A 23,435-nucleotide genomic window follows, 5' to 3' on the forward strand; every position below is an offset into this window, starting at 1 on the left:
CAGAGCCTCGGTACCAAGGCCTGCAGCTCCACAAGGTGTCTGTTCCTCACAATCTCACGCTTGGCTCCAGGCGCTCCTCCGCCAGCCGAGACTGAAGCCACGTGCACGACGCGCCACTGTTTGCACGGCTGACTTCCTGCAGCGAGTCCCCGACCGGACGCTCGTGCACTGTCTCCCCCTGAGAGACCCGAAGGAGCAGAACTTTTCTTCCGTGTCATTATGGTCAGATTGCGTGTCACCATTCATATCTCTTCATTCACTAGTCATATTTCCATCCAGCGCCGCGCGCAGTAGCCATGGTAACCAAACATTTTAGCAGTGTAGCCCCGGGTAAATAACAGTGACCCAGGGTCGGGTGTCTTCTTTATGGCTGAGCTGAAGGTCAAATCTATAAAAAGCGGAATTACAGCTCTTTATTCTCCACCCCGTGAATTTAACGGCCCCCCGCGACCCTCTGACAAGCGAACACGAGCGCACCGCCGAGGCTCCGGAGCCACAAAACAAAAACAACTTTCTGCCTTCCCGCTGATTAAAAAAGAGCCAGGAGCCACTCAGCTGTTTAAGTATTCATTAAGCCCTCCAGCCGAGCCTGGCCCCGGGCCCGGCTTCACGGCAGAATTAACCGGCAAAAGTGCTTGTTTTCTTTTTCTTCACTCACTCGTAATCTCCAATAAACGTCCAACTCGGAACAAGCTCTCATTAAAATGTTTACTGTCATTTTGTGACCCTTTTTTTTCCTGTAATGGGGTGATGAGCAGAACTGCAGAACCCTAGAACTGAGCGGGACGGGAGGGGGGTGAAGGTCGAAGCATTATTAAGGGATAAAGAAGCACTAATTGGGGAGAAAGGGTTTTTTGTTTTTTTTTTTAGGAAACACAACCTTTTCTGAAAAGGGTCTGCATCTTCTCTTCTGGGCTAAAGCTGCTCGCATCAGTCTTTCATTGGGCGGCTTCACTGCTGCCGCTGAGGCTCCTGGGGGGACAAAAGGAAAGCATCCGCAGTGACGCTTGCCGCCTCAGTCAAGCTAGAAAAGGAGGATTCTGTGCACGTGAGTGGAGAAGATGCTGGATGGAAACCACAGCCGCTGTGTGTTTCTACCTCTAAATCATGGGGACATCTTCAGACCATCATTGCTCAAATGGTGACAGGCTAACTGTAACTTTTGGCAGAAAAAGTCCGAACCATGTTTAAAATATAAAGATGTAACTTTTGATGCATTCAACCAACCAGAACTACCTCAATATTCAACTCCCAGCTCCTTCTTGACTCATTAAGGGCCAGCAGCTTTGAAGTTTGTAAAATGGGAGCGTTAAAAGAGCGGCAAAGCGACAGCCGCAAATGTTTTTCAGATGATATATAGTTAATGACAACCAGGACAAGATGGCCGCCGCGTCCCTGAACCAGCAGTTGGCTGTTCCCCACCTCAGGCAGCCCACACTCCCGTCCCACAACAAGCTGCAGAGACCAGTAAGCCACCACTGGCTGTTATCCATCTTGTATATTCATATGCTGGGAGGTGTCTGAGCTCCAGTAATGGCGTATCTGCTGGCAGCAGACCACCAGTGCTGGTTGGAGTCCACATGTTGTGTATAAAAGTCCAAACAGGGAGCTGCCTGGCTGTTTGGCAGCAGGAATCACCAATAACAATTTTGTAAAAGCTCATTTCTTTCAATAATCACAGACAGATTTTGTTTTTGGACCACTGGCTTTTCTTCGGGGCCCCTGAATGAATAGTTGGCTGAGCGGGAGGCGCTGTTGGACGGAGAGAGTGAAGGAAACGATTCACCATTTCAATGGATGATGCTTTGATTTGCCTTAGTTTTTAACTCACATCTCCAACCACGCGAGTAGCCATTGTTTAGCTTTCACTCTAACACCTTGAGATCAGTTCACCTTTGACCTAAAAGACTGTTGAAACAGTCTGAAACAGCGACAGTATGTAGTTCCACCTCTGTCCAACAGGTGGCGCCTGTCTGGTTATGTTTCTTTTATTGCGTGTCTTCAGTCTAACGTGTCTTCTCCCAGCTTTAATCACAGCTACAAACAATTCCACTAATAAAGTTACGTGCAGAAGGAGGCGAGAACACGCAGCAGGTTACAGACAGCAAGTCAATCAAATAGTTTGTCTTGTTCAGGAAACCTCTGAACACACTGATGCTCATCCTGCTAAATTATTCAGTGATTCATTTTTTAATTCCATCTGATGTGGCGGTGTCTTTCTCTTTCACACACACACACACACACACACACACACACACACACACACACACACACACACACACACACACGGCACAGGGAGATGTTTGGTCTTTTATTATATTCTACCTTTGCTCTGTTCAGCAGGTTTTATTTTAGTTGTGGTATGCAGATTTATTTAAGGATGCTCATTTATAACCCTTTTAAAGGACCAAGGGCTTCATTTGGAAGCTGCTGGCTTTTGCCTTTTTATAAGAAAATCCAAGAGAAACTGGCGCTCCTGATCTGTTCAAACTGCCTCCAGTTTACTTGACTGGCTGATGCTAATGCTAATTCCTCTTTAGCCTGGTCCCTGTCCCAGAGTGACTCTGAGACAACTGAGATGGACAAAAATAAATGAGTCAGAAGCAAACAAACCTCCAGAGGAAATTGAAAACGTGCTTATCCAGCTCTGCATCTTGGGTGTGACTCCACACTGGTGGCGTCATCACCGGCCCAGTAAGCTGCACTCGGCGGCTCTCAGACTGGAGGGCGTGCTGCACATTTACAGGGTCCCACTGCTCCAAAAATACTCAAATAGAAGGAGGAAACAGCTCATATACACGTGGAGGACACACAGCTGGAGACAAAAAGCAGACAGCTGGACAGTTAGACAGGTGAGACAGAGACAGAACGCTTAAAATAGAAGTGAAACTGATCCCATCATTAGTCCCCACAGGGGAGGAACGTCCTGTTTCTACACACAGTATTAAACAAGAGCATACGAAGAACACGTGCACTCACAGAAGGAGCGTGTCTGAGCTGTCCTCTGCAGGCCCTCTGAGTGTTTGGGGGTTTAGTACCATCCTCAAGGGCACATGGGGGAAATAGTGCTAATTTGTGCCCTGCAGATTGGACTCGAACCAAAAACCCTCCGCAGGCTCGGCGACTGGTCTGAAAGTAGCTAAAAGAGTCTCACTGTAGACGGCAGAGAGGACATTTTACCCTTTCAGCATGACCCCTGTTGTTTGGGTCCTGGGCCCAAACCAACACGGGCCAAGCTAGCTAACTTCAGAGCCTGGTTCCGCCTGGTTGAACTTGGTTTTACGCAAGAATTCAAAAAACACTGACACAAAGAGAGTCTTAAGTGAGTCTTTGTCGGACGTGGACGTGGAGGGAATTGGACAATTAGTTGTCTTTTTCTGACGGTAACAGAAGTTCTGCGGGGAGAGGAGCTGTGTTGTGACAGACGCGACACTGCGTGATGGTCCCATTTTGACCCGGAACACGAGTTAAAGATAATTGGCCTCTGGGGACGTCAATCAGGGACGGAAGCATCAAGCCTCCCTGCTCTGGATTAGTTACGGGAGGCTGAACGCTGGTGGCAGGAGGCAGAGCTGGAAAAGTGCTAGCAACAGCGCATGTTTCTATCATAAAGTTATACCCAGTGACAGTCCATTCATGCTCACTTCCTGTTCCTGTTCTCGCTGTGGGCTCTGATGCTCAGCGCTCTCCCAGCCCGTCTTTAGCCATTTGTTTCACTTAGTGGCGAACGTGTGTGGTTGTCAAAAAGCGATTGAATTTGGTGGTCTGGGGCGCGTCCAAAGATGCGGCTGGCAGTGCGCGCTATTTTTCCACAGAGTTATTAGGTCGTTATCATGGCGCTTGAAGTGTACGATGCCCACTCGGCTTCAGAGGCAGACAATTAGAATCATCATTAATCGACACTATCGGCACATCAATGGCACAGATGGAGCTATAACCCAGTTATGGACCACTTATCTGGCAATCAATCAGTGTGGCTGTATTGAACCGGAGAGGCCGGTCAGCGTTGGAGTACGGCGGCGTGTGAAAGGAATGTTTATGGTATGTTTCCATGCTAATGCTCAGTTGTGCTACATCTCCCGCATTAGCCTCCGCGGCGGCGGCATCACAAATCTCAATGCAATCATGGGTGGCTTCACCAGCGGGCTGTAAAAGTGACTGAAAACATCAGGCAGTCGAGACAACAGAGCAAACAGAGAAGACAACAGCAGAGGGATAAATAAGCCACGGGGCTGGTAAACAGAATGGGGCCGTTAGCGTCACAAGAGCTGCGTGTTTACATGTGGAGATGGTGAATTCGGAATGAAAGCAGAAAAGGAGCGGAGGATGAGCCAGCGGCGGATGAGCTGCAGGCTGAAACGTGGCGAACCCTTGTTGAGCTCAACTCTTCTCTGTTTGCAGATGACCCAGGAACAGTGCACTCATAGGAACAATGTCCAGAGTTCAGAGAAACCACAGGTGTACAAAGTGGGAATATACGGCTGGAGGAAACGCTGCCTTTACCTCTTCGTCCTCCTGCTGATGATCCTCATCCTGATCAACCTGGCGCTAACCATCTGGATCCTCAAAGTCATGAACTTCACTATTGTAAGTTGACCTTTTTTTTATGGCTTTAACTGGTGGGACTTGTTGAAATGTGGCCCTCTCAGACGCGCCTGCGTAGCATTAAGCTACTCCGGTCGCTGCGGAAGCACCTGTAATCTGTCTCTCTCTTCGGAAATCGCCGTGACGTTGTATTTTTGAGTCTTTCCGCTTCCCTTCCCATCTCGTTCAGTGTTTCTGACGGCGGCGTCTTGATCAGTAATTTAACGCGTGTGAGATGAGTCCGATCCGCTTCCACCGGCGTCCGTCAGGCGTTTGTGCCGAACGCCAACATGCAAACACACGCAGCAGATGTGAATAAAACATGAGTCCCGTTCCGCAGCGGGATTTAAGATCCTCATAAATCAGATTCTCTTCCTTTTAATCTGGCTTCCTGCAGAACGCAGAAACATTGGTGTGCGTGTGTGTGTGTGTGTGTGTGTGTGTGGGTGAGTGCTATGAAACTGGACACTGTTGTTTGTGTGGCTGATTTTTAAATATTCATGTGGTTTCGGTGTCTGGATCAGACAGAGCGTTCAGTCCCTTTGACCTCTGCAGCCGAGCAAAGAAGAAGAAGTGCTGCCCTCCCGTCTCACCCTGATTCCCCCCGCTGGGTTTGTTTAAGATGGTCTTTCAGACTTAATGATGGCGTCGAATGGCCTGCTTGCACACTTTTGGGGTGAAAACACAAAGTTTGAGCTGCATCTGCAGCATTCACATTTAGGCGTAGAAGAAGAACATTGAGAGAAGAAGTTGAAAGACTCCCAATTCAAGTTTTTTTTTATGTTTACAATTTTCAGGGTTGCTTGTCGGAGCTGCACCCTGTTTACACACTGTAAAACTTTGGAGCTTACTGTTATAACCGCTGTTGTTTCGAAAAATATTCTCGTGCATCTTACTCGTTACTACCACCTACTGGACCGGCATGTGTACTGCACCATATTGTGGTCCGTGTGCACGGAGCTCGTGCACCACAGGTGGAAAACTGTTCCACAAAACAGTCTGAATTGTTGTTGTGCGAAAGGGGCCTAATTCCCACAGCTGCAGGTGTTGTTTTCTCTCTGCAACCGTCTGAAGCTCAGAACAAGCAAACGGATCGAACAGTTGCCGCCTCTGATCTTCCTCAGTGTCCATGTTGCTCCCTGACTCACCTGCCCAGATGTGGAGAGTCAGCTGACCAGGACCATCCATCCATCCATCCATCCATCCATCCATCCATCCATCCATCCATTCATCCATCCATTCATCCATCCATCCATCCATCCACATCCAAAGCTCTAAAAACTAAGATTCATTGAAAAACAAAAACTGGGTTTGTTCCCTGAATCAGTGTTTAAAAGCTGCTGCTCTGCTGATGCTGCTCTGCTGATGCTGCTCTGCTGATGCTGCTCTGCTGCTGCTGCTCTGCTGCTGATGCTGCTCTGCTGCTGCTGCTGCTGCTGCTCTGCTGCTGCTGCTCTGCTGCTGCTGCTGCTCTGCTGCTGCTCTGCTGCTGCTGCTGCTCTGCTGCTGCTCTGCTGCTGCTCTGCTGCTGCTGCTCTGCTGCTGCTGCTCTGCTGCTGCTGCTGCTCTGCTGCTGCTTGCGAGCAGCTCGCTGCTTCCCGGGAGTCTCTGCTGAATCCCGCAGGAGAGGAGCGGCTCCACGTTGGGCTGTTGAGCCTCTCCTCTCCCCTCCTGCGGGGAGAGCTGGAGCCTCTTTAGCTCCCTGATATGGAGCAAAGCCCGGAAACAGGCGGCACACTCTCAACAGGCACTTCAGCGAAGACAGAAATGTTGTCTAAGGATGACAAAGACCTCAAAACGCCACAGGTGAGACACAGGTGTGCTGTGTTTCAGCTGATCACACTGCTGGGGGACAGGACGGTCCAACTTGTCCTGCTGCTTGTAAAGTTGGGACAACAGAGGGGTAAAACTCCTCCTAGCTCTGCTGTCACCTGCGTTCTGACTCACTTCCTGCGTCCTCGGCCTGACAAAGAACGTCTGCGTGACCGTTTCTCCCCTGAAATGCGGCGCTGCGGCTCCTGCACGTCCATCAGCCGCTGTCTCCGGAGGAAAGCAGTCATTTTCCCTCTGATTGCACCCGCATCCCTCCCAGCAATATTGATAAAGTTTTGCGCGGCTCGGGTTGTTTGGCAGGAAGATGATGGTGATGATGATGATAATGATAATTGCTTTTCACCATTTCATCAGCGTTTAGGCTCTTTTTTGTCGGCGCAGCGGCAGATCTGACTGGGGAGCGTCGGTTGCTGGCTGGAGTACGAATATCTGCTGTTTGTTACGGCTGAACCTCTCAATAATGCGGCTTTCTTTTATGTGCACCTTTGATGTCTGAGACAAAACACTAAGAGGATTTTCTATGTTGTTTTTTTTTTAAAGCTATACAAAGCTATTATTAACATCTGATTAAGTGTAGAGAGAAATAGCAATTTTATGGAGCTACTGGGACGAGAGTCAGTAGCTTCGCCTTTTTAGCCTCTACGTGCGAGCAGCCGCTAGCTAACATCCGGGACTGGAAAGTATGACGTGAACCTCAGCTACGTTGCTTCCCCAGCAGCACCGTTTTGGCTCCACAGCTGACAGAATGCAGAATTGACTCCTAGTGGCTTTAAAGGCTGCTCTGTCGATTGGGAGCTACTGGTTCTCACTGTAGACTGCTAACCCCCCCCAGGGAGCAGGCCTGAGAACGCCATCAGACTGTGTTCACAGCTCACGTACGGTTCATTCTGAAATGAAAGCAGTGACGAGAGCGGGACAATAGGCAGGCGGCGTTTCAGAGGGGCGAAATGGAGCTGCAGCCCAAGACGCTAATTATATGTGCAGCAGTCGGCTAACTCCAGGAACTCGGCACTCGCGGGATGACTAATATGGCTCAACCTCCAGGTTTTATTGTTCCTGTTGGGAAAATTAGCTGCAGGAATTCCAACAAAAAGAGCCAACACGCATAATCTTTAATCTTCAGGCTGGAGATATTTGAATGTTACTGTGGAATCATTACATTTAGCTAGCTAAATGCTGCTGCTTTTACCATATTTCACAGATAATCAGGCTCAGGGAGTCTGTCTTTGGCATTTTCCTTTAAGTTTTAATGAGTTCAAGATGAGTTCAAGAGTGAAAACTTCAAACTCTGCCGAAGCCAAACAGTAATGAGGTGTCCATTACCGCGTCTGCTTTGGTGTCTGATGACAAGAGTGCTGAAATGAAAGGAAGCCATCTTTATACATTAGCAGGCAGATGTCCTCTTTATCCAGCCCGCTGCTGCATTTACAGCGAGAGGTGATGCTCATTGTGTTTGTTGACTGAAAAGGGACAAAAATAATGATTCGTTAACAGCCTGAAGGTCGTTACTTTTAGCTCGGCGCACCAGGATGCGTCCGCTCCGTTCTCCATAATTGGTCCTGCTGAAGTACCCTTTAGCAAGGTCGTTCTGTGACCCCGGTGAGCTACCCGTGACCACCCTGCCAGGTTTGTAATCTGGTTGTGTCCTCCTAGTTCTCCGCTCTTTATTGGGTGTTTTTGCTGACGGGACCTGAACCCCGTGTTAGCGCCAGGTCTTCTGGAGTGATTTCTCAGACGTGGGATCTGAGCTGGTAACATCCGGGATCACGCATGTCTTCACACCCCACACATTCTCCGAATGCTTCGTCAGGCTCCGGGTAGCTCCCCAACTCCTTCTTGATGACCCAGGTCTGAATCCCTGTTAAACCCTGTAACCATCTGGGCCCTCGGGCGAGGCTCCTGGTCGATGCCCACCTCTATGGTGGACCAGGTCAATGAGGTCTGAGTCAGGTGCTGAGGGACCAGCTCAAACAGACTGGGAAACAGCCTCAAACCAGTCCTACCAGGGCTTAAGTCCAGCAGGGCTTTACTGTGACACCAGGAGGACAACTACTGTCACCAAGGAAACCAGGATCCCAGGTGACCCAGCTGGATTGTGGTCCTGGTAGGGCGGGTTAGAGGCTCCTGGAGGCAGATCAGGCCCGTGCCTCGTCTTAAAGAAGCTGGTGTGTTGACACAGAAACCTTTTAGTAGTTCGACTCTGACACAGCAGCAGAACTCTGATTTCGATTCAAGAGACAGAAGGAGGAGCGAGAAAACCTCATTTCTCCGCGATACATGAAAATCATGGAGCCAAACCGAGACGCGCTTTGACTTTGGCTCCACTTTGTCACGACTTCAAAGGAGTCTCACTGGGGTCCTCACTTCCTGTTTGGTGTGATGAGTCTCAGACTTACATCAGTCTTTCTTTTTTTTCTATCTGTGCGCTCGTCTTTTGTTGGATGAAGGAAGAAAGGCGAAAAAATGACTCTTTGAGAGGATTTGATGACACCGGACCCCTGAGCCGTGTACCTGTCCGACACCTGGGAGCCCCATTGATGACGATATCACACAAACCCCCATTAAACAACGACCAAAGTCATGCCGTTAGCGTCCCAACTGCCGACTGGAGGAATCTGAAAAGGCAGAAAAGATGGTGCGGCAGGATTTGTTCGTAGGTCTGACGTTACTTAAAGGTATCAAAAAAGAGCCGAGGCGGGAAGGTCATCGGTTCTGGACGCCCGGAGGGCTGCAGAGCTTCACAGCTTCCTGTTGATTTGTCGTTAAGGAAGTTGACATCAGAGGGACGTTCAAAGAAATCCAAATCGATATCAGCTCCGATCCCGCAAGAAGGAACCCCGGGAAAACGAGTATTGACGACACCAAGAACACAAAGCTGCGGAAGAGCGGAGGGAACGGCGCGTCCTCGTTAGTCAGGTGTTGCGCTGAATCTGATAGTTGAAGACGTTTAATCGATAGTTATTCAAAAATGAAGCGCGTCAGAGAAATCTGGACATCTGTGCTGCGTCTGAGAGCGAGGGACTCCGGAGAAGAGGCTGCGGCGCTCCGGTCCTCCCTCCTGCTGGGAAGATCCATACCAGCATCGCCGCATCGAGCCGCTATTATGTCCAGCCTGGCGGGGAGGACGGCGCCATTTCTGCGGGTGGCCTCCTCCCGCCGACCCCCCAGGCCCAGTCGATGGCCGTGTCTTTGGTCTCTTCCTCAGGTCTACTGGTTGAATCGGTTTATTTTCCTCGCCGTCCACATGTTTCATCCATATGTATCAAGATGTGACGGAAGGCGCCCAAATAGACTTCACTTCTGTATTTTCGATTTAGAAATAAATGCATCACCGCGCCGCCACGGCGACAACTGCAATCCCGAAGGGAGGGCAGATATAAATACATGAATACCCAAACAGGTGGACGGCTTGGAAACGTCGCCGCTCGCTTCTTTATTGGCGTCCTCTGATCTGAATAATAGCTGAAGAAAGTTTTCCGCCCCTGAATCCCGGCGGGAGGCGATGACGCCGCTATCGGCAAATCTCCCCACGCCGCCGTTGTTGTTTTTCTCTGCTGTTATTCATCCACAGAAGTTTTAACAAGCTCCCTTTTTGCAAGAGTGCAGGTGCGCTCGCTTAAGACGGTAGATTAGCATCGTTTTCTATTAACGGGCAACTCAGAAAACTATTTTTTTCCAGCAGTTTGGGGTCGTCTCTCCACACCTGGTTCTTTATTATCTGAAATCACGGCGGCGTTTACGGGTCAGACGACACAGTTCTTCATCTTTATTTGTCCCACAGCGAGTAATTATTCTGGCAGCTGAAGGTCGACGCGAGTGTTTTCTACTGAGGTTAAAACAGGGGGAAGAAGCCTGATGGATGATGTCGGGTTCAAGGAAGTTCTTTAAAAACAGAAGCGCCTGCCATTGGAAGCAGGGTCGGGACTCGGGATTGGTGGGGTTTTAACGAGCTTTTGAGCTTCGAATGCGACGTGACTGACAGGACACAACAGTGGAGTCTCTTGGCTGCTAGCTAAATGCACTAGCTGTGGCTGCTAGCTTTGGCTGCTTGCTGTGGCGCTAGCTGTTGCCGCTAGCTGAGGCCCTTAGCTGAGGCTCCTTGCTTTTGCTGTGTATACACGAGATGTTGGGTTGTTCTCATACGTTTATCATCATTTATTGCTCAGGAGAGTGTAAACACTCAGGGATATACTGTATTTATTTCCTGGTCACGGTCTTTAAAAGCTCCTGAGGGCTCCATCTGCAGCCGCCTCGACTCAATAAAGAGCTAGTGGGTTCTGCAAACTTTTTATTTGGCTTAAAACAATGACAGGTGACGCTACGGCGCTCCTTGGCAGTCTCCATCTTTGTCTGCTCTGCCTGCGGCCGCCATACTTCTCAGTCGCGGGTCCATAGATTTCTTATTAGCTCTGTCTTCACGCGAGACGGGCGGCGTGTCCTTCGGAGGGCCGCGACCGAGCCGCATCAAGGTCTGGGCACTGGCAGTGATTGACGCGTGAATGCAAAAGCCAGCAGGCTCAACTAGATGATGACGTTAGCTCTCCAAATGGTGCTTATTTCTATTATTTATTGTTTTTTCGTATACTGAACGAAGATTTAAAGCAGCGAGACAATGGAAATGTTAGCCTTCAGCACCTAAACTAACACTAGCATTAGCATTACAGGATAAAAGTATTCTAAATTTCAACAATAGATGGGCTTCAGAGGACTTAAATGCAGCACACACACACAGACACGCACGGCGTGGCGCCGCGGACAGGCAGGCGGTCGTCACGGTGACCGAACCTCATTTCTATCGCTGATAAAGTTTCATCTCGAAGCAGCACAGAGAAGCATAAAAACAATAACCACTTCCAATTAGCTCGCAGTAATTACTTTATAATCAGAAGATAATTGCACCACTTTGACTAATGTCACAATTCACTCACAGCAGTGTGTGTGTGTGTGTGTGTGTGTGAAGGTGAAGTTTAAGAAAGGGAGGACGTAGCTGTCTGTAGCTGGTTGTTTTATAGTTGCAATAACTTACAGGAGATGAATGTTTCTCTCCAGCACAGATGCAACGGCAGGAATTTCAAAGGCACTTTGAGAAGATTTTTCCTTTTTTTTGTTCAAAAATGGAATAAAAATCAGCGTGATTTTCTAGTGTGTGATGACTTTAGTGTGGGGCCACCTCCTCAGAAGCTACACGCTGCCTGCGTTTCTACGGTAACGCAGTCACCATCGGCAACTTCAGGATCGAACTAATCCAGCAGCCGTAGTTTCCCACATTAACTGGATAAGAACTACCGGGACTGGAATAAGGATGCAGTTAATGGACGGGGGAGTCGGAGGTGGACTCTTTCTCCTTCTCCGCCTCTCCATCTTTCTTTTATTCATCCCCTCGCTCCTCGCCGCTGTCTTCATCGCCCTCGCCGTCTTTACTCTCCACCTCATTTGCACGCTAACACATCTTGGGTCTCATTTCCCCTCGCTTTTATCTCCCTCTCTGTTTAGTTATCTGTTTCACCCCTTCTTATCTCTGGAGCTTCATCACCCGCCCCACCCTCCTTTCATCGCCTGTTCCGTGGCGCTCTCCTACCCGCCCCTCCCCCGCCCGCATCGCCGTCCCATTGATAGATGATGGGGCGAAGCTTGGAGGGCCTCAATCAGAGGAGCAGCCCTTGGATGCGGGCAGCAATCTCAAAGCCAATTCCGCTGATAGACATCGGAGGTTGTAGCGACATGACGTAGCGGTTATCACCTGTGGAGCGAGCAGCCGCAGGAGCCCCCGGAAAACTTTTCCACTCTTCAGATAAAATGGATTCGTTTGGAATTTGGCCCTGCTGGTGCCTCTCTGGAGGCTGGTGGAACTGGGGGGAATGTGGCGGGTTGGGGATTTGCTGTTTTTTCGTTTTTTTAATGCAAATAAGAGAATCAGCCAAAGGTAACTCCCCCCCCCCCCCCCCATTTGCTGTAGGAAGAGTGTTAAAACATCTGTAGGCTCAGATTTACAACGGCTGTAATTTAATCTGTTAATCCGCCCGCTGCGTTATTTGCAATTCCTGGTTTTCCCCCATTGTCCCGCTCGCACGGAGCCTGAGTCCCCGCCAGGGACGGAGCTCAGCCCCGGCGGCCACTCGTCTTCCGGCGCCTCGTTTTTCGGAACGATTCTCCGTGGAGACTCCAGTCCGGGCCCAGTCGGAGGTTCAACTCCTGGGATGTTGTGAGGGATAAAGTTGCCCCGTCAGCATTTATTTCAGGAAGAAGCAATAATCCACCTCCGCTTTGGCAGATTTAACGCCTCCATGTAGGAGCAACCTCAACCCTGCGTGCGTCTCATCGGGGGGCTGCTGAGGACGTCTTCCCCGCCGCTCCGGCCGCCAGCCTCCAGTGGCCCCTTGAAGCCTGTTGATGCGGAGGCTCGGTATCGATTCCTGCGCCGTCCACGCCGGCGGCTGGAGCGCAGACGTCAGAGCTGGATTTAGACGCCTCCTCCGCCGCATGAATAAATCAGAGGAACGACAGACGGCGGCTTCCCTGCGAGCGGCCGGGTAAACACGCCGACTGGATCCCGACAGAGACGCTGACGCCGAACCAAATCCAACAAATTTGCAGCAGGTGGTGACAGCAGAGGAGGTTCTGGCTGCAGAGCGGGTCGATTCCGACCCGGCGTTTGTGGGAGAGACAGGAAGGGAGGGACGAGGAGAGAGCCGGACTGAAGACAAGAACCAGGAATGAGACCTTCGAGGCTCAGAACCAAGCTAGTGCTGCTGGAGGTTCCTCACGCAGTCTTGTGATAATCCTGGATTTTCCAGGTCCTGGAGGGGTCGCGCGGCCCCACATTTACGGGTCAACAACTCCGAAGCTCAATTACAGAAAATGGCTCAAAGATTCCAACCCGGAATGATTCGGTGCTAAAAGCAGGAGAGGAAGGGACGCGGGGAAAAAACAAACAGAGCAAGAGTGGAGATTATGGATTTTAGGAAGGTGAAAGGCGGGAGACGAGGAGGTGGAGGAGCCAACGGAGGGTAGATGTGAGGCGAGGAGGCTCACCTGAGCGTTCGCAGGCCTTCGTCCCGGCACGACGGCGCCTGAATTATTCATGGCGGCTCGCGCTGCACCGCTCGCTGCGCGGAATACAAACAAAGGGAGGATCTTTTTTCCGTACCCGAGCAGAAACAGCAAACAGTCCAGCTGAGCTCCGGGTTTTCACTCCGACCAAATTAGTTTTTGCCCGTTTCCTCGCTGACAGACCAGGCAGATGTATTCCATCGCATCTGTTGGGTTTATTTTCTCACCTGCTCCCTGGAGATGAAGCAAATTCCCATCTAATTTTTGCCTCCTTCCATCATAATGCAGAATTCCCCTTCCAGCCAGACACAATTTCATTAGATTTCCTTGAATTCTGACCCCTCAAATTAACTTTTCTAATACAGCACGTCGCTTTCATCTCCTGACCTTATTGCACCAGTTTCTGCACTTTTATTGTGCTCCTGCCGGAAATTCTAACTGCGGCGGCTCCGTTTCTCTATTCCTGATGATGCCAGATGCCCTTCTGGACTCAGCTAAGCTAGTTTTCAGTGAAGAAGAAAAAAACCCGGCGGGTTTAGTCTGTTCTGAGAAATTCACTGTGAAGAATCAGGCGGCGGCTACGGCTAACGCTAACACTAGCGTTAGGCGTCAGCACAACGCGCGACGTTCATGTGCTGCACTGAATCTAAAGTGATCCGCGTTGAAAGGTCGGGATCTGTGTCGGGTTCTTCATCAACGAGGCGCCAAAAAACTGTTTTTCCACCAACGCGACACAGGCACGCATCCGACAACAGTCCCGAGCTGCTTTGGGACTTCCAAGGGGTCTTGAGCTCCATTTGCCAAGCGGAAACTCGGCGGATCAAAAGAGAAGTTCACAGCGGCAGATCTGCTCCTCATCTTTACAATAATCCAGCAGGACGAGATGATGAGGTCAAACCTGAGAGGTCAGCGGTGTCCTAGAGCCCCCCCCAGGACCAGGCTACCTGAGACAGAGAGGGAAAAGCATCCAAAAAAAGGGAATTGGGAAGCTCCCGCCGGTCCTGCTGGTGCTGGGAGACCAAAAACTTTCCATTTGTGTGTATTTGTTTAGAGAGTTTGCTGACGCCGCGCCGCTTTGTTTACTGTGATTTCTTGGAGGCTAATCTTGTTCCTGCTTCCTGTTTAAATTTAGCAAAGGCAAGATGCGGAAGCATTTGGTGTTTTGTCATGTTTAATGAGCTTGGCTCCCGCAGACGGCATCTAAATTTATCTTCTGTGTCTGGAGAAAGTTTACAAGAAAAGTCTAACAGGAAAACACCGGTTTTAATTCGCTCTAAATTATTGAAATTTGCTGTTTCTGCTTCGTCACATATTCATCGTTCCCGTAATAATGAAGGTTTACCCAGATGGCAGCAGAGGTGCGAGCGCGACCTTAAATCGGAGCAAATCTCTTCGCAAATCTCGTTGTTTTGTTGTTTTGTTGTTTTGTTGTTTTGTTTTAGATGCAACAAACCGCAAAGTTGATTTAATCCAGGAAGTTCCACTCAAAGATCATGGAGATCTGCTCCTTCCAACACTTCAGACAGAGAATTTACAGGGTCTTCAGAACGCGAAATAAAGTTTCACACACACACACATGCACACACACACACACACACGATAAATAGCAGATGTTAGTCATGAAGCTGCAGGTGTCAGGCATAAAATGGCAGCTGCTGAACTCACCGTGTTGGCAGGAAAAACATGGAGGTTTTGAGGAGTCTTGACTCGGCTGCAGCTGCTGCCATGACACATCTGTGATGAGGATGATGATGATGATGATGAGGATGATGATGATGATGCTGATGATGATAAGGAGGAGGAGGATGCTGATGATGATGAGGGGATGATGATGATGATGATGACAAGGACGATGATGATGATGCTGATGATGAGGATGCTGATGATGATGAGAGGATGATGATGATGATGATGATGACAAGGACGATGATGATGATGCTGATGATGAGGATGCTGATGATGATAAGGAGGAAGGGGTGCTGATGATGATGAGAGGATGATGATGATGATGATGATGATGATGATGATGACAAGGACGATGATGATGATGCTGATGCTGATGATGAGGGTGCTGATGATGAGGATGCTGATGATGATGATGATGATGATGAGGACAATGGTGATGATGATAATGATGATGCTGATGATGAGGATACTGATGATGATGATGCTGATGATGAGGATGCTGATGATGATGATGATGATGAGAGGAAGCTGATGATGATGATAATGATGATGATGACGAGGACAATGGTGATGATGATGATAATGATGATTCTGATGATGAGGATACTGATGATGATGATGATGAGAATGATGATGATGATGATAATGCTGCTGGTGATGATGATGATGATGATGAGAATGATGATGATGATGCTTAATCGCTGCTGACGCTGATCGTGTCTCCTGTCCACAGGACGGGATGGGCAACCTCAGAATCACGGAGAAGGGCCTGAAACTGGAGGGACCCTCCGAGTTCCTCAAACCTCTCTATGCCAAAGAAATCCAGTCCAAACCAGTAAGTTTTCCTCTCCGTCACAATAAAACAAGCTGGGTCAGGAGTTCTGGGATAAAATGGGAGTTTTTGAGAAGGAAAAGCAACAAACTGGAGTAAAAACTGTTAATAGAAGCTGTGACAGGACGTTGAGCCGCTCTGAGCCATCAGAGTTCAGGAGCAGGAACTTCCCGTCTCACCTCATCCTGCTCAGAAGGTCCGACAGGACGTGGCAGCGAGCGCCACATGGCCTCGCCGGCAGAGCTGCTCCGCCCTGGCACCGCCTCGCCTTCTTTTCTGACTGAATCTCTGCTTAAATCTGTAAATCTGGGAAAGTTCTGCTCTCAAAGTCGACTTTTTCTTCACGTACTGAAGGAAACCTGATCAAAAACCCGTTTTTTTGATCACTCCGTCCCAACAGGACTGTGAGTAAATGAGGATCAGACGCCCGTTTGAATGAAAGTGCACCGATTCGAAGAATTTTTAGAACCAGAGCACCAAGAAAAGCGTAAAAGAACCAAAAAGAAGCACAAACGTCGTCTTTTCATGCCTGATCCCAGACAGGCGCGTTTTAACGTTATTAAATGGAGAAAATGTGGCTGAGCCAAAGTTCCAAGTCTGAAATCGAGCGGCGGATCAACACTTGAACGGCTCACCTCGACTTATTGATGAAGAACCTCCCCTGCTGTTCCAGCCAAACCCCAGTTGAAGAACAGCTGCTCTCTTTAAACGGAGAGGAGGAGCAACGTAAACACAGAACGGAGGGATGAAATCAGGAGGAGGAAACGAAGCAAACGTCATCACTTCACACCCAAGCACTGTTGCCCAGATGTGCACTTGCTCCGCCCCTTTTATCAAGTATGAAAGCCATCTGCTCCGAACTCACACACTTCCCTGTTCCCTGCCCACTAGATAGGGAGCAGAGGCGAGAGCACTACTTAGTGAATTCACTAATAAACTGAAAATCTGACCTTCCCTTAGGACTTTCTTTCATGATTAAAGAGGTTTTTTTAACGCTTGCTGAGGATAAGAGGACTAGTTAGTGCACTAGAGTATAGACGTACTACATCTGTGAGGTTGGGGCAGATACCGTATTTTCTGGACTATAAGTCGCATTTTGGGGGGAAATTTATTTGATAAAATCCGAGACCAAGAACATACATTTCATCTTGAAAGGCAATTAGCATGGATTAGCAATAGGGTTACGGTATGCTAACGTAACAAATTCAGCTACATGACCCACAACAAACTGAGTACGTGTCTGCTTTGTTAACGTAACATATTAACACTTATTCAGATAACTATAGCATAAAGAACATCCGAGCAAGTTTACCAAACAATCAAGTCTAACTCCATAGACGAAGCACCGCTTCTTCTTCTGCGTCGCTAAAGGAACTCGTTCCTTAGGTACACACGCATAGAGCGCCCTCTTGTGGTTGTCAGTGTGAAAATAACGAGCATGTGCGATTTTGTAATAATGTATTTATCTAAGTCGCTCCGGAGTACAAGTCACACCCCCTGACAAACTATGAAAAAAAAGTGCGACTTATAGTCTGGAAAATACGGTAGGTATCCCACAATGCATTTCACTGCAGTACTGATGTATAAAGGTACGTACTTCGGAAGTCTGTACTTGTGTACTCGAAGCATCAGCTAAATGTGTATAGCCAAACAGCAGCGGTACAATGCTACGTAGTTAAGCTACAGCCATGCTAACTATAACCTGACATCCGTGTAGCTGCGTCCATCACTCAGTACATCGTTATATTATCTCAGTGAAAATCCCACCGACGATGGCTAACAGGGAAACACAGATTTGATCGTGTGCAGCTTAAGAAGACGGACCCGTCTGTCGCTGGACCTCGGGATTAATGAGCAGCGCAGCAACAAAATGGATGAACAGTAGCCAAACCGGTTCAGAGGCTGGTTTAGCGATGATTTGCTGATTGATTATCCAGCCATTCGCTCTGATCCAGCCACCCCGACAAGTCCAGATCTGTTTACACAGGCCGGGCTGATTGAAAGGCCGACACGCCGCCCCTCCAAGAACGCACTCCGTCTCGTAGAGATTTAAATCAGCCGGGGAGCTTCCCCTCGCTCTGCTGTCTGTGGGAAAAAAATTCTATTCCTCCTGCTCTAACTGGGTTTCTCTCTCGGCTTATCTTCTTCGTCTCGGTGTGAGAAGATCCCTGCTGGGAGTAATATGGTCTGCTGCATTAGTAACTAAGAGAAGAGGGAAATGGAGTGAATCAGAGCCACAACAACCACAAAACAAACACACCCGCAGCACTCAAACAGGCCCTGGGCCCCCCTGCAGCCCTCCGAGGCATCTCTGTATATTAAATAGACTAGAGCAGGAAAACAATGCAAAGGGATTGAAGCATTAGCTCAGGCCTGTTAGCGTAGCGTTGTAGCGTAAACACCCTCTTAGCTTTGATTGACCTTTAATTCTTGGACCTCCTGAATGATGCAGATTGCTGTTCACACGTTGCCGCTGTGGTCCGTGTCTCCGCAGGGCCGCCCGCTCTTCCTGCAGTCGTCCAGAAACGTGTCAGTCAACGTCGTCAACGGCAACAACCAGCTCCTCACGCAGCTCGTGACAGGTGAGTCCGCGGCAGGAGGGTGAGCGCTTTCTTGCTTTCCCCTTTGATGGCTTCCTTTGGCGTGTTGTGTCACTCGGCTGTCGTGTTGACCCGGCAACGGCGGCGAAATCAAAGGCAGCAGACGGCAAACACAGTGTTCCATATTAACAGAAGGAGAAGACAGGCGCTAATGCTAGCTTTAGCAAGCGCTGTCAAAATGCCCTGGTAAGACAACACCTGCTGTTAACCAAGGATGGATGCGTGGACCTCATGGCTTATCTTAGTGGTTTACGGGAATCCCCCCCCCCCGCCCCCTTTCTGAGGCGGTAGTGCATCCAATCCCAACCTTTAGCCGTCGTATCAGCGCTCTGTTTCCTACGATGGCGTCGTCTAAGGACGCCGCAGCGTAGAGACTTTGTTTGTGCACACACAACTGAGCACTGACATTTGCTCTCTGGGTCACAGAAGCAGGAAGCTGCCGTTTGTCCGTGCTTCAGGTCCCCAACGGAGAGCCACGGAATCGATCGCCGGCCTGTCGATTCTGCTGCCGCCGGCGCCGCCTGAGTTAAAGCAATCTGGAGCTAGTCATATTTTCCATTTCTGGCACCTTCGGAGGGTCCAGTGATCCTCCTGTTTCCAGCTGCCTTTTTGCTGGAATGTGCTTCTCCTCTCGCGTTGCCGTGGGAACCTTTCTCACCCGCAGGACACATTTGGGGAATATTGTTTCTTTATTATTTCATCACAAACCTCTTGAAGCTTTTGGCTTCTTTCCCGACAGTGTTGTGGTGCTCAGGGCGTCTGGTATGTGATGAATGATGAGTTGTTGTTGTTGTTTTCAGCTCGGAAGCTCAAAGACTTCAGACTTTTTCTGTTGTATGAACCAAAAACGAAAGATTGACTTCAGCCCTGATGGCGACAGTGATGGAATTCACATTTAAGATGGAAAGACAAATTAGAGAAAAGCACAAATGCTGAATATACCTCCAAATGTACTGAAACAAGCTAAAATGCTGAGCTAATTTTTGCTAATTAATCTGTCCATTTATTCAGATTTTTATGACTAAAAAAAAAGTTTTATACATTTGAAATTCAGGGATTTGACCTAAAAATAAAATAAGGCATTACCTCGTTTTAGCATCTTCTGGCTTATTAGCATTTAGCGCCCAAGTAACATGAGTTAGATGGGTCACTCTAGTCTGTGAGGGCTGGATTCAGAACATGTCCTAGAACGTGTTTAGCCTTTCATGCTAGCAAAATAAGGTTTTCCACAAACACCCTGCAAAGTCATAGAGGAATGAGAAATCCGCCACGTTGTCCCAGGAAGTCTCTGCAGAGTCGTTGTGGGTGTATTTAAACATCACAGGATCAAACCTCCATCACTCTGTGTGTGTTCGGTTTTAGGATCCAGCGGGTTTCAAGCACGAGGGAAGATGTTTGAAGTCAAATCCACCTCTGGGAAGCTGCTCTTCTCCGCCGACGAGCAAGAGGTGGTGGTGGGCGCCGAGCGGCTGCGAGTGATGGGTGAGTGACCGTCTGCCGGCCTCCGGAGGGTTCTCACGCGATCAGAGAGCACGCGTCTTTTAGCCCGGCTCTTCTTTGAAGGTATCGAAGGCCTGAAAGTGGAAGGAGAGTTTTGGGATGTATGATTTGACTTTGAGTGTTGGTTCATGAAAGGAAGCGGAGTTTCTCCTCAAGTGCAGCGTCCCAGCTGGAAGTGAACCCTGCGCTTACGCAACAGGGATGACATGTGTCAGGCTGAAATAGAATAAATTCAGGGTGCGGTAATGTAATGCTTATATTAGCATCATAAGCAGTCAGGGCTCAGATCTCTGCTGTGAGAACTCCTGTCTGAGAGGAATAAGATGACACCTACCAGGAGGGGATGAAGCCTGGGGTTTTAAGGCTTTTCCCGCCGACAGCTCGTATTTGTCAACACGCGCTCAGAGACGGAAGGTGGCGAGTCGCCCTCGCTCAGATGAGTTTCCGTGCTCGCGGGCGGGAGATAGGGAGTGACGGAGCTCGTCCTCACTGAGGATTTCCTGAGAGAGCGGGAGGGCGGGGCCCAGCGCCGCCAAGGCAGAATTAGCTTATGCATGTGGGGAAATAAACTTGTAGAGGCGCAGCATGGCCTGATGGGAAACGTGGCCGCCGGAAGGCTTCAACGTATCCTGTTTTAAAAGCATCCTATTTGATCCCTGTAGCCGTCTTTAGGGCCGCTGGAGGAAGCTGTTCGATGAAAAGGGTTGCGGAAAAGCTCTAATGCACACGAGGTTAAAGCGGCGAGTTCACCGCGTTCCCTGACCGGACACGTCGGAGACAGAAATGAGTCGGCGAGACTGACGAGTCGTTAAAATAGATCCTGGGAGATGAAGTTATTTTTTGTAGCATCAATGTTTTTCGCCTTTTCTGCCTTCTCTTATTTGCTGCTGCGGTTTTTCCCTCTTTTGGTTCTTTTGCTCATCTCCATTTGTCACTATCGTTCCGTCCGCCCACCCATCCTTCCATCCATTCGGCCTCATTAATAGATAAACAGATAATTGAAGTTTCTCACTGTTGACTGGGCTCCACATTTCCACTTAAAAGCTCCCCTGGGCGTGCTCGCCCTCGCTGATACGGACCTTTCAGACACTCTGCCAGCAATTACTCTTCGTCACCCTCATCTGCATTCATTTAGGTGCTTTCTGGCCTCAGAGAGTCACAGTTCATTACTGTCACCCACTCGTCTTCACAAAAGGAGATAGAGACGCAGGACGGGAAGCGACGAGTAAACAGGTGGCATTATGGGCTGTTTTTGAGCCGGTGTCTATGTCATCGTTCCACCTTTACAGACGTAGCATTTGTTAAAACCTTATTAAAGCACAAAGAAGGTAATGAAGCTAAAAGGTCTTCATATAGGAAGTAAGAAGAAGTAGAAGACGTTTGATTGGCTGTGATGTCAGCATTTAATGTAGAAGACATTCAATTGGCAGTGATGTTAGCGTTTAATGTAGAAGACGTTTGATTGGCAGTGATGTTAGCGTTTAACGTGTCTTTTCTGGATGCAGTTGGCTGATAAATAACCTCCCTGGTGCACTTTAACCCAAAGAGACTTTTAAAACAAAAGCAACAACAAAATGAACATCGGAATGAACTTCTTTTTTTTTAAACTCACACACAGAAACCGTCACTTGGGAAGGGGCCCAACTGCTACGTGGTGACGTGCTAATTCATCCGGATGGATCTACGGATCTGCTGCCTTTTGTCAGGCATCTGTCATTACCAAGAATCGTAATCTGACAAAGTGATCAAAGTGGGTGATAATTTCACAGCCTCGTTAATGTAAAGTTAATTAAAATGACACCATTTCTGTCTTTTTGGTTCTGATTCATGTTAAATTCTGGTTTTGGGAGGCGTTGGGAATGGTTTGAGGGACTAAGGGAGTAAAGGTAAAGCAGAAACAGATGGAGGGAACAGTAATGATTTGCCAATTACTCCATTTCCACGCACGTATTTGATGAAGGCACTCAGGGCTACGAGGCTAATCAAACACCTCCGTACCTGCTGCCTCAGCAGCCCCTCGAGTCCCGACGGGCTCCTGTTCAAAAAGCGTGTGTTCATGTCTCTGATTATTTTATTAAACTGTGTCTACATGTGTGTTTTATCCTGCACAGCTGCTGCTGGCTGAGCCAAAAACGCTGCCGGTAACTCGCCTGAACTTTTGCGCTAGTTCCAGAACAATCCTTTTCTTTTTCATGTTTAAATAGAGGGAAAACGTTCCCGTATTCATCCGTCTTTGGTGAGGGTCCGTGTTTCGGTCCGTTAGTCTCTGGAAAAAAGATTCCAAACTCATGTTGGAAAAGCTAGCTTCGTCTCATAATCATCGGAGAATTAGCGTAGCGACCTAATTTTTGTGGTCGTAAATCAATTTATATCCGCCACGTTTGTTGGTGCTCATAAACGCCTTTTTTCCCGTCTGGCCAGCTGATTCTGGTGATTTAAGTCGACCGGCGCAACAAACAGACATCAGAATAAAAGTGATGACTATTATAGATGTCTGTGAGTCAGAACACTTTGTATTTAACAGTATTTCTGTGAGTGTTTAAAGTTGCTCCGGTTTGGCCCAAACAGCCGGAGAACCAGTTCATCTCACGCATGGTTTTGCGTCAGGAAAAATCGAAACTGCTGCTGGGATTTGTTGGTTTTCCACCTGCTCACGGTCACCTTTGACCCCGCAGTGTTGCGTGCAGGTTGGCCCTTAGCAGTTGTGGGCGGAGCAACCCGTCTGTGCCCAGCGTGCAGGGGTGGAGGGGTGTCCAGAGGACGGAGGGGTGTCCAGAGGATGGAGGGGTATCCAGAGGGTGGAGTGGTGTCCAGAGGACGGAGGGGTGTCCAGAGAGTGGAGGGGTTGTCCAGAGAGTGGAGGGGTCGTCCAGAGAGTGGAGGGTCATCCAGAGAGTGGCAGGGTGTCCAGAGAGTGGAGGGGTCGTCCAGAGAGTGGAGGGTCGTCCAGAGAGTGGCAGGGTGTCCAGAGGATGGAGGGGTATCCAGAGGGTGGAGGGGTGTCCAGAGGACGGAGGGGTGTCCAGAGAGTGGAGGGGTGTCCAGAGGGTGGAGGGGTGTCCAGAGGACGGAGGGGTGTCCAGAGAGTGGAGGGGTCGTCCAGAGAGTGGAGGGTCGTCCAGAGAGTGGCAGGGTGTCCAGAGAGTGGAGGGTCATCCAGAGAGTGGAGGGTCGTCCAGAGAGTGGAGGGGTGTCCAGAGAGTGGAGGGGTGTCAGCTGTGCCCTCTTGATCTGAGTTAGCATCTCTGCTGGCCTTTATCACTCATCTCAACAAGGTGGCGCTCTTCACTCAACCCCTTTTCTCACCGCTACTCTCCGGGCTGCAGATGAATTCATCCCCCGGCAGCAGC

General features: G+C 49.2%; 1 protein-coding gene across 3 annotated transcripts in view; it reads left to right on the plus strand.

The window, feature by feature from the left end:
* The window catches only part of sgcd (sarcoglycan, delta (dystrophin-associated glycoprotein)), a 109,732-nt gene that overhangs the window by 64,670 nt on the left and 21,627 nt on the right, over positions 1-23,435 (plus strand). For all 3 annotated transcript variants that reach the window (XM_029848375.1, XM_029848374.1, XM_003970843.3), the window contains 4 exons: positions 4,402-4,587; positions 15,887-15,988; positions 18,480-18,567; positions 19,948-20,067. In XM_029848375.1, the coding sequence (XP_029704235.1) occupies positions 4,402-4,587; positions 15,887-15,988; positions 18,480-18,567; positions 19,948-20,067 (496 nt within the window). The remainder of the gene's footprint in view (positions 1-4,401; positions 4,588-15,886; positions 15,989-18,479; positions 18,568-19,947; positions 20,068-23,435) is intronic.

Source organism: Takifugu rubripes, chromosome 15 (assembly GCF_901000725.2).
Source record: "Takifugu rubripes chromosome 15, fTakRub1.2, whole genome shotgun sequence".
Lineage (NCBI taxonomy): Eukaryota > Metazoa > Chordata > Actinopteri > Tetraodontiformes > Tetraodontidae > Takifugu > Takifugu rubripes.